The 12,340-nt window shown below is 33.7% G+C and overlaps 1 protein-coding gene across 2 annotated transcripts; it reads right to left on the reverse strand.

Annotated features, from left to right (window-relative positions):
• Window positions 1–2,304: 2,304 nt before the first annotated feature.
• LOC117924576 (GATA transcription factor 21) lies at window positions 2,305–3,775 on the reverse strand. Of its 2 annotated transcripts, none has more exons than XM_034843234.1 (3): window positions 3,423–3,775; window positions 2,919–3,296; window positions 2,305–2,832 (listed from the first exon to the last, which is right to left on the reverse strand). In XM_034843234.1, the coding sequence occupies exons 1-3, from the start codon at window positions 3,633–3,635 to the stop codon at window positions 2,491–2,493; spliced, it is 933 nt and encodes a 310-aa protein (XP_034699125.1). In that variant the 5' UTR covers window positions 3,636–3,775; the 3' UTR covers window positions 2,305–2,490. The 2 variants fall into 2 exon arrangements, with proteins under 2 accessions (XP_034699125.1, XP_034699126.1); XM_034843235.1 differs by having other exon boundaries at window positions 3,426–3,771.
• Between the last annotated feature and the right edge of the window lie 8,565 nt (window positions 3,776–12,340).

The raw sequence follows: 12,340 nt of genomic DNA on the forward strand, positions 1-12,340 counted from the left end.
GAAATATACTACATTTTATTAAATCCTTACTATGAGTAATTATTTATACTTACAAATAATATCATAAAATATGTAACCAAATATATTCATCCTAAAGAATATTGGGTAATAAATCATAATGCGAGAAAACAGTTTATAATTCACACAAAGTATATAAGTTTTTATTTTTATAATTAAATGATATGTCAAAAGGGAAATAATTATTGGTGAAATTAATTCCATGGTTTTAAAAATTGGACTGGTCACGATTTTGATTCAATTGTTGAACTGAAATCGAATCAATTGAAAAGGATGAACTAGCTAGTTCTCTTTGAATCGAATGGTTCAATTTTTTATTTTTAAAGGCAAAAAAACATTTTGATGCATTTTGCACCAAAACTATGAGGAGCCTATCTGCCCATTTGTTATTAAGCCCAATAAGCTTTTAGTTTTACAAGTTAATGATTTTTGCATGCCTTTTATACCCCACCATCCCAACATATTTTTTTATCTATTCGATGTGGGATTAGTAAGTGAGAAGAAAAAATTTTGCAAGTTGGGACCTTCAGGTGTAAAATGAAGCTTAACCATTAAGTTATAAAACTTCTTCATTGTATTATATTTGTAAATAAAAATATATAACAAAATTAATTTTTTTTTTTCAAATTTTTATTGTATAAAAGTATAAAACACTTTCACATTTATTTTTATAATAATTATATAATGTAATTAAAAAAATAATATAAATTAATTAACATAATAATTTCAAAATAATAAAATACAAAAGACATGCAAATAAAATTAAATATTTAAATATTATAAAAATTCTATTTAATAAAATTTAAAATATTAATATATTTATATTTCTTTTCATCATTTAATTTGATATGTCAAATATAAAAATGAAATATTATTAAAATTTTAATTTCTTATAATTATTTAAATTTTTATATAATATATAAATTATTATTTATAACGTCATTGGTTCAATCACAATTCAACTAGTGAATCGTAAACTGGTAACTTTTTCAGTTTAATCACCTGTTCGATTATGAAAACATTAATTAATTCTCAAAATTAATATGACAAGTATATTTTTAATTTTTTGGCAAAATATTATCAATGAAAAATTAACAAATGATGATATTTATTCATCATGGAATATATGTAAATATTTAATATCACTTTTATTTATTTAATTTATTATTCTTAAACATTATATGATATTATAGTAAATACACACGTGGCAAAATGTATTTGTCAAAAAGTTTTTATTGTTTGAGCTCGACTAGGAAAGGCCTTTTGGAATATTTTTTGGTATTCGAGATTGAAACTATAAATTGAAAGTTTTACTTTATTTATTACATAGAAAAATTCTTGCTTTGAACTTCTTACCTACCAATTTCAAAATTATTTTCAAAAACAGTTTAATAATAGAATCTTGGTAATCCAAAATAACAATATTTTTATCACTACCAAAGGACAACATTCAGATGCACTCCACAGTCATCCACTCTAGTTTTTCTTGACTGATAATTATTCCCAATACAGTTTTTCAAGGATTTAAAAAAAAATAAAAAACTAACAAGGAAACATCATATTATATACGTATATATACACCCACAGACTTTACAAACAAACACATGGTAGCTGTAGCTGTAGCATCTTCGTCAACCTCCCTCCAATACAAACGTTCTCGTTCAAAAACTAAGGCCTTTTAAATGAAGTCACGTCCATCATAGACTTGACTTGATGGCCACTGTTCTGTGTGTGTTTAATATCTTCAGTCCCCACGGGCACTGCAAATGCAGTAGTTCTTACCCTATAATGCAACGCCACTTTTTCTCTATGTCAAGACTCTTTCAATCAGTGTCTGGGACGAGACCACCATCCCCTAGGGCAATCTATCAGATCCCTAAGAGGCGAAAAGCTGTTTTAGCCTGTTTGAATCATCACCATCATGATTGTGGAGCCAGTTAGCTACATCTTACAAAACAGATCATGTTTCGGCTTTGTTTCTTTTGCCACATTCGTGTATTATTGAAGAGCCAGTGTGTGAAGCTTTAGGCTGTGTATTATCAAGCATGTGAATCAGACAATCTGCACCACTGGTAATCGATATACTAGTAGCTATAGTACTACTGTTTTCCACCAGCTCGCTAGCTAGCATACAAATTCCATCACGTGCATCCACTGCTTGGTCTCACCATTGATTTTTATCTATCTATATTATGATCAAAATCACTTGGATTTAATAAAGCTAATGATCATTATACCCTCAGAATAATTAAGAAAACCTTGGAAATTGGGAAGACGAGAAGCTCATAAGATTACCAAACATAATGTTTATTCCTTGGTTTTGATTTTATTGAATTTGCGGTACCTCTCACATGATTTATCATTACTCTCCATCTCTCATGACACTGATCACACTACTATTCTCTAAGTCTAAGTAAAAACCATGAAACTGAAATAGCCTAATTAAAATTGGAGTGAAGATCTATGGGAAACTCAACCATGGACGAGGCCGCAAGATAGAGCCATTAGCAGGATCGCCGCTTCCTTGATCTCGTCTTGGAGGAATACTCGGTGGAAAGCGGAATTCTTACTCAAGCTTATGGTGAAGTCCTCGAAACAAAGCTTCTTCGTTTCACAAGATGGGGCCGCAGCCAGTTTGCACCGTTTCTTGTAGTGTGAAACATGACCATTGCTCGACTTCTTGTCTTTGTGCTTGGCCTTGGTCTTCGTGGGTGCTGTGTTGGTTGGAAGAATTGTGCCATTGGCAGCTGCAGCAGCAGCAGCCATGGCCCGTCTAGCCTTCCTTTGCCGGATTCCGCAGGCGTTGCAGAGAGACTGCACCAATATAATTGTGGAGGAATGTTATAAACAAATTTTTATTATCATAATTTAGAGAAAGGGAAAGGGTGAAATTTAAGTACCTTAGGGCCTCTTGGGCCACTCCTCCACAGAGGGGTCTTAGTTGTGTTACAATCTGCACAAACCCTAATTGTGTTGTTGCTGTTGATATTAGAGGAATTGATGCTATTGTTATCGGTTTCAGAAGGCGAGGATTGCTGCTTGTGATCTCCAAAATTGAGTGCAGTGTTGCTTGGTTTTTGGGCACCAGTTTGATCCGAGATCACCATCTTCTGCATCACCCTCATCTTTGAAGACATCCACTTAACTGAGCCATTTTCACTGTGATTTTCATTTCTGTCTTCTGTCTTCCAAATGGTTAACTTGAGGCCATTGTCACTCTCACTCTCCAGTGTTGGATGATCATATGATCCACCCCGAAAAACAAATTTATCATGAGCCTAATTTCAAGAAAGAGATCAAAGGATCAGATAAAGAAAATGATAAACTTACAACTTAAAAAAAAATAAAAAATAAAATAAAAACCCTAGAAAAGCCAAATTCAAATTATGTAGTACTAGTACTACTACCTCTTGTTGAGGTTGTGCCTGGTGTAAATCCCTATAGTGACATCCACCTTGCTCCTGAGTTGGGCTGAAGAAAATAGGACATGTTAGAGAAGAAGATGAAGAAGAAGAAGGTTGAGGCTTTGGAGTGAAGAAAAGCTGATGGTGTTGATCTTCATTGAGCTGTAAAGGAAAAGGAGGAGGAGGTGGTGAATTTAGGTAATTTGGAGTCATAGCGGGAGAGGAAAGAACACAGAAAGAACAGTGCTTTTGTTGTTGTCCAGTGAAGGTATGAGAAGTGGAGAAATGGGAGAGGGGAGAGAGACTAAAAGGGCCTAAACAAGAGAGTGGTAACCACTTTTAAAGGAGCTGATCAGTTCAAGCACAGGCCTATGAAGACATTCACGTGAGAAGAGACAACTTAAAAAAGACAAAACGCAAGGAGAGTCTAGAATGCTGCTACCCTACTACACAGCCCCATATGCCACAACCCTATCTGCAAAATCTCCACCCTCCTTAACCCTGGTTGAAATAAACGCTACCACTAAAGACAAGAACATGAGATGATAGGAGCATAGCATATTACAACATCATCCAATGATCATCCCCTCTAAGGAAAAATGGTAACTTCACTTGACAGATAGTACACTAACTTACGCGGCTAATTTTCTGCAAAATCAAGAAATTTGTTATCTCAATTATTCATGGGTACTGCATTGTTGCAGTGCAAAACTTGAACCAGTTGAGATAACCCACAAGAGAAAAGATCAAGATGAGGATTTCAGTAGAACCCATCTCAACCATTTGAGGGGCTGAGCACTCCTACTCATGCCGGTAAGGAGCATTTTAGATTTTCCTACAATAAATGGAAGGAATATTATTAGGGTAGTGAGCAGCGGAGATAGGTTAGACTTGCAAGGGAATATCTCCCTCTCACCTTAGTGTTGCCAAAAGGCATTGAATGCTGACACAGGCAAAGGGACAGCTAAAGCACCCGGCCAAACCCTCTCTGCAGCTAGACCACACCTCACCCCCTTCAAATTGCCAACCTGACCATTTATTTTCTTTTGGCTTTTCCCCAATTTTTTTGTTTCCTCTTTTAAATCTCTGTTCTTTACCATCCTCAGTTAAATTACAGTATCTTGATCAGGTCTTTTCTTTTCTTTTCTTTTCTTTTCTTTTCTTTTGTCTTTTCATTACTTTCTCTTTTACCACAAAAGCTGAGCAGAAAAGAAACCAGTCAAACAGAAAGGTTTCCCAAAATTCACATCTCACCCAAATTAGTTATCACTGCCTGTAATATCTGCAATCACCGCCACAAGCAGCTGAAGAGACCAAGGCTTTTGACTGTTTGCATGGAAATCTGAAACCAACTTGGACTTTTTCTTGGATTTACATCTCCTTAACTCTCTCCCTCAAGGACCTGTCAAAATGCTATAAATCACACTCACATCATTACTTTAACAATCAATTTAACTATATATGCTTCAAAAAATAGTAAGTTTGTGTAATCTCAAACCAGACAGGTCTTTTTCTTAAAAAAAAAAAATTCTACTTGGCATCAACAGAGAAAGAAATCCATTGTCATTCATATATGACCAAAAAAAGCCTACACCCAAAATAAAGAGAGAGTTGTACGATACCACTTCTGAGTGTCAAAGGAAAGTATTGTCATTTCAAATCTTTTAGGGCAGGAGAGGAAGGGAATTAAAGACACCCAAGAACTATGAACGGTTTAATCAAGATTAACATACAATGCCACACAAAGGGACCCATTTTTATTTTTTCCCTTCTCTTTCCCTTTTTCTAAAGGAAAACCCTACAACGGGTACAGCAAAAAATATCCTATAAATGGAGAAAGAACATAATCATATACTGGTTTAAATATGAAGATAGACCCAAACCTATAAAGAGCAGAAGAAGTACTTGTCCATTTCATCCCATCAACTTGATAATATCCATGCAAATTGATAGAAAATAAATAAATAAAGCATAACACAAATTTTTAAGATCACGAGGTAGGCTACGTATGCAGCTTATTAATCACTCCTGTACATTTTCGAGCCAGAGACATTGATGAAGACATTTTGAAACTTTATCATGTATTCTGTCAGTAGTATAAGGTATGTCCAAGCTTAGTTGTTTTCGTATTGGTGCTTGCAAATCTGGAGGGCCTCAGCCTCCATGCTAGATGACATTTTTCTCAATGTCAAAAAGGCCCCATCCTCCCTCTCTCTCTCTCTCTCTCACACACACACACACCCCAAATTTTCATGGGCAAGGATGGTTGTGAACAGGAAATATGTGTGTATGGAATGGGCAGCTTCTCTTTAGGAACATGGGTGTCCTATTTTGAGCCATATGATTGATGGGCTCTGATTGAAAATCACATATTGAACGGTTGGGATTGATAGGCCAATCATTTTCTGGTTATGGGAACCTCATATATGAAGTTATCTTGTCATGGGTTTGGGGCCTTTCAGCTCAGCTGTTATCCCTTTTCCCCTGAAATCTTGAGTACTATGCAGGAAGAATGATAACCTTGGGCGGTCCATGTGTGTCTGTCATGTGAGATTCTGGCTGTTTGGATCTAAGAGCTTTTGTAACCACATGTCGGATATCTAGGTTATTGATGGTGTTCGGCTGGGATTAATCAGGCCAAGCTAGGCCCACTGTATGATGAACCGCATGGCAATGGAGATTATGGGCTGCAGAGGAAGGCCCAGCTCCAGAATATGGTAAGCCCAATCTATTTGCATATCAGGCTTCCTAATCAACTTTAAAGCCCAACCTTCTATTTGAGTTGTGTGTTCCATTGTTAACTTAATTCATTCATTTTTTACTTTAGAGAACACAAAATCCTAACTTTTATTTCTTAAACTTAATTAATTTTATTTTTATTCCATTGGATGTTTAGATGAATGCTAATTATGTTTAAGAATTCTAATTAGAAAATCATTAGAATTAATGATAGATAATTTATTTTGGTTTTATCATACAATAAGAGGTTGAATTTTAGAAATTTATAGAATATAATTTTGTTGATAACGGGATCAAATGGTATAAAATTTAGGTGGTTTGCTTTTTCATAAAAGAATGATTATCTAAGATTTTCAAAAATAAATTTAGATTTATTTATTTTTATGAAAAGAAACTCAATGTAGAATATCTATACATTCGATTGAAAGAAGGCCCACAATAATCTTCAAAGCCCAACTTTATAACATCTCTAGGAAAATCTGACCTCCATACGAAAGACTCTAAATTATAGATACCTTTTCTAGCTAAACAATCTTTCCTTCTATTTACTTCTCTATAAATATGACAATAAATACAAACATTAAGGTATTGAGTTATCTTCCAAATATCTTCCATTGACAATATAATAGAACTAGAAATGTTACTTTTTTTTTATTATAACTATCTATCATTACTTTTGAGTCGCTTTCAATCTCTAGATTTAAGAACCCATTAGTTTTAGCAGTTAGCACACCGCCTCTAAAAGCTATATATCTACAATAATTATTGATGCATTGTACATATGCCTACTTGTAGTCATTTTTAGTATGTCATTAGAATCTATAATAACCCAACCTAATGCACTTCTATTTTCTATTCTTGAATCATCAAAGTTTAAATTGAAATTTCCACTAATTGGAGGAACCCAACGAATCCATTTTTCAACCACTCAAGAGACAAAACACCATTCGTTCTGAAGCTGAGGACCAATCACATATTCCTGTAAACTTTGAAAGTTAGAGGTGACTTTCTCAATAACAAGAAAGGGGTTGGGTTGGATCTTCTTAAACACTATTTAATTTCAATGTATCCAAACATTCCACAAAATAATAGCAATTTTTTCCATTGGACGGTTGAAAATTTTGCAGTTAATTTTATAGTTTTTATAAATTGTATCAATCCATGATAATAATAAATAAAAAAAATCACCTTAAAAAAAAGGAGGTTTAGGACAATTAAATTTGATGCGATCGCAAATTCTTTGGACAAAAGGGCAATTTTTAAGGATATGGTCCATATTTTCCATATTTTGATTGTAAAGGCAACACATGTTTGAAATTTTTGTTCTTCTAGCTATTAGGAACTCACAAATAGGAAGGACATTTCTAATATCTAGCCATAAGAAAAATTTTAAATTTGGCATAAGATTTAATTTCCAAATCTGATGTAGTAATTTGGATCTAGGGTGCATCGATCAAAAGCTTTCTCATAGCCCAAGCTTTCTCATAGCCCAAGTAGCTGGCTTAAGAGTGAATTTCAATGTTGGAATAAAGTTAAAGTTTGACAAAAAGAAAAAATGACAATTTTTAGTAAAATAGAAGTTTTTAAAAAAATCTCATTTTCTATTAAGGCAAAATTATTATAGAAATAGTGAAAATGAAATGTTTTTAAAATATCTTAGATTTCAAAGTAAGGATTCTTTAGACTTAATGAAACAACAAATAAGTCCTAAGTTAACTTTTATGGTAGTTTGCTCAATCATATTCTATAAGATTATAAGACCAAATATATAGATAATCCTTAAAGTCAAACAAACTTCTACATCAGAGTTTGGGATCGAGCTTACTACCATTTGTTATTACCTGCTCTCTATCATCTCTCCATCATACAGATGTCATCTAATCTAATCTCAACATCCATCCTGTTTTTAAAACTGTCCATACAATTAAAAAGGGCCTATAAGATACTGCATTATTTGGGCATGCTTGTTTCCTTTTCTTTCATATGACGGCAAGTATTTATGAAATAACATAAATGAAAAGAAAGAAGGGAAGGCGTGAAAGACCCTCCTCATCCTACTATACCTACTCTAACCTCCCTTTTCAAATTTGCTACTTTTTCAAGTCAAGAGATAAATAAATACATCTCATTGTGCCCTCACACCATTAATTAATTTGTTGAGACCAAGAGGGCAGAAGACTAAGAAGTAACTTATTCACACACACACACATATAGTCTACTTACATCTAGATCCAATCTCATGAATTCCCGCAAAGAATAAAGGCTAGAAAAGAAAGCTGAATTCACATTGGATCATCCCAGTAGAAAAGACCCTTGCTTTCAAACCCTGGGTAGAATAAGAGTGCATAATTCACAAACAAGGGTGAGGTATTGATGAACACATTGAACTATATCCTTCACATCTGGGCTACAGTGGTATTGAGCTAATGGCCTGTCATAGGGTCCCGCTGCGCCGAAAAGGAGAGAAACAACAAAAACCCATCTTCTCTTTCTATTTTTTGACCCTCAATTTGCCACACGGCGGGGAGGATACTGAAGATGGGGATTCTATCCACTTTTCCGACTTATATAGAACAATAAATTCATGAATTTGGTCCTACTTTACGATCAAAAAACGAAACAACTGATTTCTTTTATGGTATTGAGTAGTGGCAAACCAAGATATCCACCAAGCACTGTCTTTCCTCAAAAGGAGATGATCCAACTAACCTTTCAAATTTTAATTAATGTCACCGCCTTTGTATATATGACTTCACTCCAAATGTCAACAGTTCACTTCTTAATGTCCACTTCTCCATGTGAAAGCCCATTTCCTTGATGATTCTTTGAATATAAAAAAGGCCGAGTTGAAAAGAGTTGATGCGCAGGCTGGGTTTTGAGCCACGGATTTTCTACCAGATCACTGGCCTGGCCTGGACGAAGCTGAACTCCCGAGGGTCGAGCCCAAAGGCTTTAATAACAAATGTTTCCCTGTGCTTCAAGAAAAACCCAGGAAAGAAATCAGACTTCTAGCTTATCTTTTTAATCGTAGATGAGGCGTGATTGAAGCTGTCTTTGTCTGAGTTAGACCAAAGACGCAAGAGAGGGATATACAGAAAGGGACTATCGAAGAGGATTATGGCAAAAACGTGGAATTTGGATATGGTGCTTATCATCAACAACAACACTGCAGATGGGCATGCCGATTACGTAAACAAACTCATCACATATTAAACATCTAGGAATGAACCCAAGTGGCTTTTCCCTTAAAATTCAATTTGCTATTCTGTTAAAGCAAATCCCATGAGTCATCACCACATCATATGTGCATGCCTACACAACCAGACAATGACTCGCCGTATTTGTCTCCAAGTGGCCTCTCCTAACTATACATCTCCCCCGACTAATAATTATAGGCTCCTCCTTCATAAAACCCTTATGTATCTCCCACTTTCCGTCTGAGATATCATTGCCAGAAGCCACCAAAGTCTAGCCCTCATAAGTCATAACCCATTTGGCTGTCATTCACCATTTTCTATCCTATACTTTTTAGGTTTACTCAAGTTATAATATGTCTAGATCAATTTTGTAACTTCTGAAACCAATAAGGTCTAATTCAATGTAAGTTTTTTAGATGGTGAATCAATCAATAATACATGTTCATTAATATATGATTACAAAAGGAAGAGGATTATGAAATAAATAAAGCTTTTAGGATAAGGGCGTTATCCTGACAGCTTGAAAATGGTGAAATAGGGGTCAAAACATGAATGGAGGGGTTTGAAAGGAATGGATCCCGGTGGTTGTGACACTGACCCAATTGCTAAGAACACTTAAGGAACAGGGGTATGAACCCAATTCAACCAATAGATGGATTGGGTGTGAATAGGGCTTGAGCCAACCTCCCCACATAACGATGATTGAGTGGGTGGGTGCTGCAACAAATTCAGAATCATTTGTCAAAGAAAAACCTTAAAGCCAGTTTGTGGACTTTGTGATATTAGGTGGAGGAGGTAGTGGTTCAACCACTGAATTTGCTGCAGTTTTAATGTCAATAGTTGAATAACAACATTAGAAAGATTTAGAAATGAAGCCATAATTTCTAATGAAGAAAACTTTGAGTTCCCTCAAACCCCATTCGGCCAAGCCAACCTAATGCCAATTATAATAGTAGTTAAGTCAAATGATTGTGTCATTCACCAAAGACATGTACATTTCTTCTAATATTGTTAGCACATCGACATTGGCTCATCATTCAACACTTCACACATGCTTCGCTTTGAGTGAAAATCAAATTTCCTTTTCTTTTCTTATCTTTTATTTTCTTTCCAAACAAACATAAAATTCCACTCCTAATGTTTCAATTTTAGTGGCTTCTAATCATCGTGTTCCGTTTCTGATTAGGATGCATGACCTTCAAGTCTCCATCATGGACCCCAAAAAAATGTGGGCCCACAATTATTTTAAACTACATGCCCCCCCTCTAAAACAAAGAAAGTTGGGCATGGGTGGACAATCAAAGGCTGCCGTTCTTAGCCATTTTTTTGTTGCGTGGCAAACTCATCCATAACCCAACCCAAAAAAAAAAAAAAAAAAAAAAAAAACTCCCTTTTAATTATAGGGAAATTTTAATGGAAAGAAAACAATTGAATTCTAGTGGGCCGTGTGGGCCTGTCCAAGGTGATGTGTCATCCTCATCTTTCAATTTTTGAAGCAATCTAGAAAAACAAAAATAATAATAATAATAACAATTATGGGTTCTTCTTTATGAAAAGCATTGATTTGCTTTTTCAGTTTTTCTGAAGTGCCAAACTAATCTTCTTTTGTTGGATGAATCTTGGGCCTGTGAAATTCCTTGAAACGTGAGGTTCCAAAACTTTGTTGACAAGATGGGCCCATTAAGATAGGTGGGGCCCAACTTTTTTTTTTTTTTTTTTAAATTATAGTAATTCAACTTACAATTCAGCAATGTGGACGATGGAGCTGAACCCACAAAAATGGGTCCCAGTAATGATGCAAATTGGGGTTGTCATAAACTATTCAAACAAATATGGTAATTATATTTTCAAAATAAAATAATTCAATAATAAATGGTTGAACAAAAAATATATTTTTAATTTTTGTAATTTATGTTGAGCAAAAATATTTTTATATGGTGGTCCTAATTTTTTTTTTGTCTTTTTCTTTGTCATGCTATTCAACTGTGTGACAAAAGCCCATGGACCGGTATGGGGAATTACCTTGACCCAATACCATAAATTAGTCAAAGGGCAGCTGTTGAAAATTAGGTGAACCCTCAAAAATATGTGACCGGGAATAAACAAAGGTTAGCCATATTAATCAACATAAATATGGATTTAATTGGAAAGTGATATTTTAATGTCACAACCCCACCTCCTAAAAGCCCTAAAATTGGCCTATTTCACACGTGATTGTCGGTCCAATTACAAACAAAATAAATATTTTTTTTTGTAAATTGGTAAATATCAGTGTTAAAAATGAAAAAAAATGAAAAATAGAGGTAATTATGGTATTTTTAAATTTAATTGAATAAAAATATATTTTTTATATTTTCTATATTGAAAAGTTTTATTTAAATATATTAAAAAAAATCATATTTTCAAGTATGGATTCTAGAAAATATGAAGTGGAGGAAATAAAGATGGCAAATTATTCCATCAAATCAACAAGGAGGCAAGAATTGCTTTTAGGAATCACTTTTGAAAAGCATATAAAGCTGGATTCTTTTCCAATGAGTTATTTAAATTTAAGTAAGCAAGAAGTAAAGAACCCATTTTTTTTTTAAATTAAAAATTTGATGTATTTTTCAATTATCAAAAATGTCATTATCATAATAATTCACTTTAAACCCTTCAATGATTTCTTCCACTAGATTAATTTTGATTCCAAAAATAAAAAAATTAATGGAGTTTAATATCAATTTCTATTGTGCATGCTTAAAGAAAAGAAATTTAATATATATATATATATATATATATATATATATATATATATATATATATATATATATATATATATATATATATATGTGGCAATTTCTCAATTATTTTATTCATTCTAATCTTATCTTATAAGGATCTTATATCAATAATTGTGATTCGTTGGTTGACTAAGACTTAATTAATATACAATTGATTATGTGACTATATTCAATAATGTATGCATTAAATGTGGAAAAT

Source organism: Vitis riparia, chromosome 11 (genome assembly GCF_004353265.1).
Source record: "Vitis riparia cultivar Riparia Gloire de Montpellier isolate 1030 chromosome 11, EGFV_Vit.rip_1.0, whole genome shotgun sequence".
In the NCBI taxonomy this organism is placed as follows: Eukaryota; Viridiplantae; Streptophyta; class Magnoliopsida; order Vitales; family Vitaceae; genus Vitis; species Vitis riparia.

Bases quoted from the DNA above. Each gene is read 5' to 3' on its own strand.
- LOC117924576 (XM_034843234.1), bottom strand. From the start codon at position 3,635: ATGACTCCAAATTACCTAAATTCACCACCTCCTCCTCCTTTTCCTTTA. The intron at 3,297-3,422 runs GTAGTACTAGTA...TCTTGAAATTAG, and splicing joins CACAACCTCAACAAGAGGTA to GCTCATGATAAATTTGTTTT. The intron at 2,833-2,918 runs GTACTTAAATTT...ATATTGGTGCAG, and splicing joins GTGGCCCAAGAGGCCCTAAG to TCTCTCTGCAACGCCTGCGG.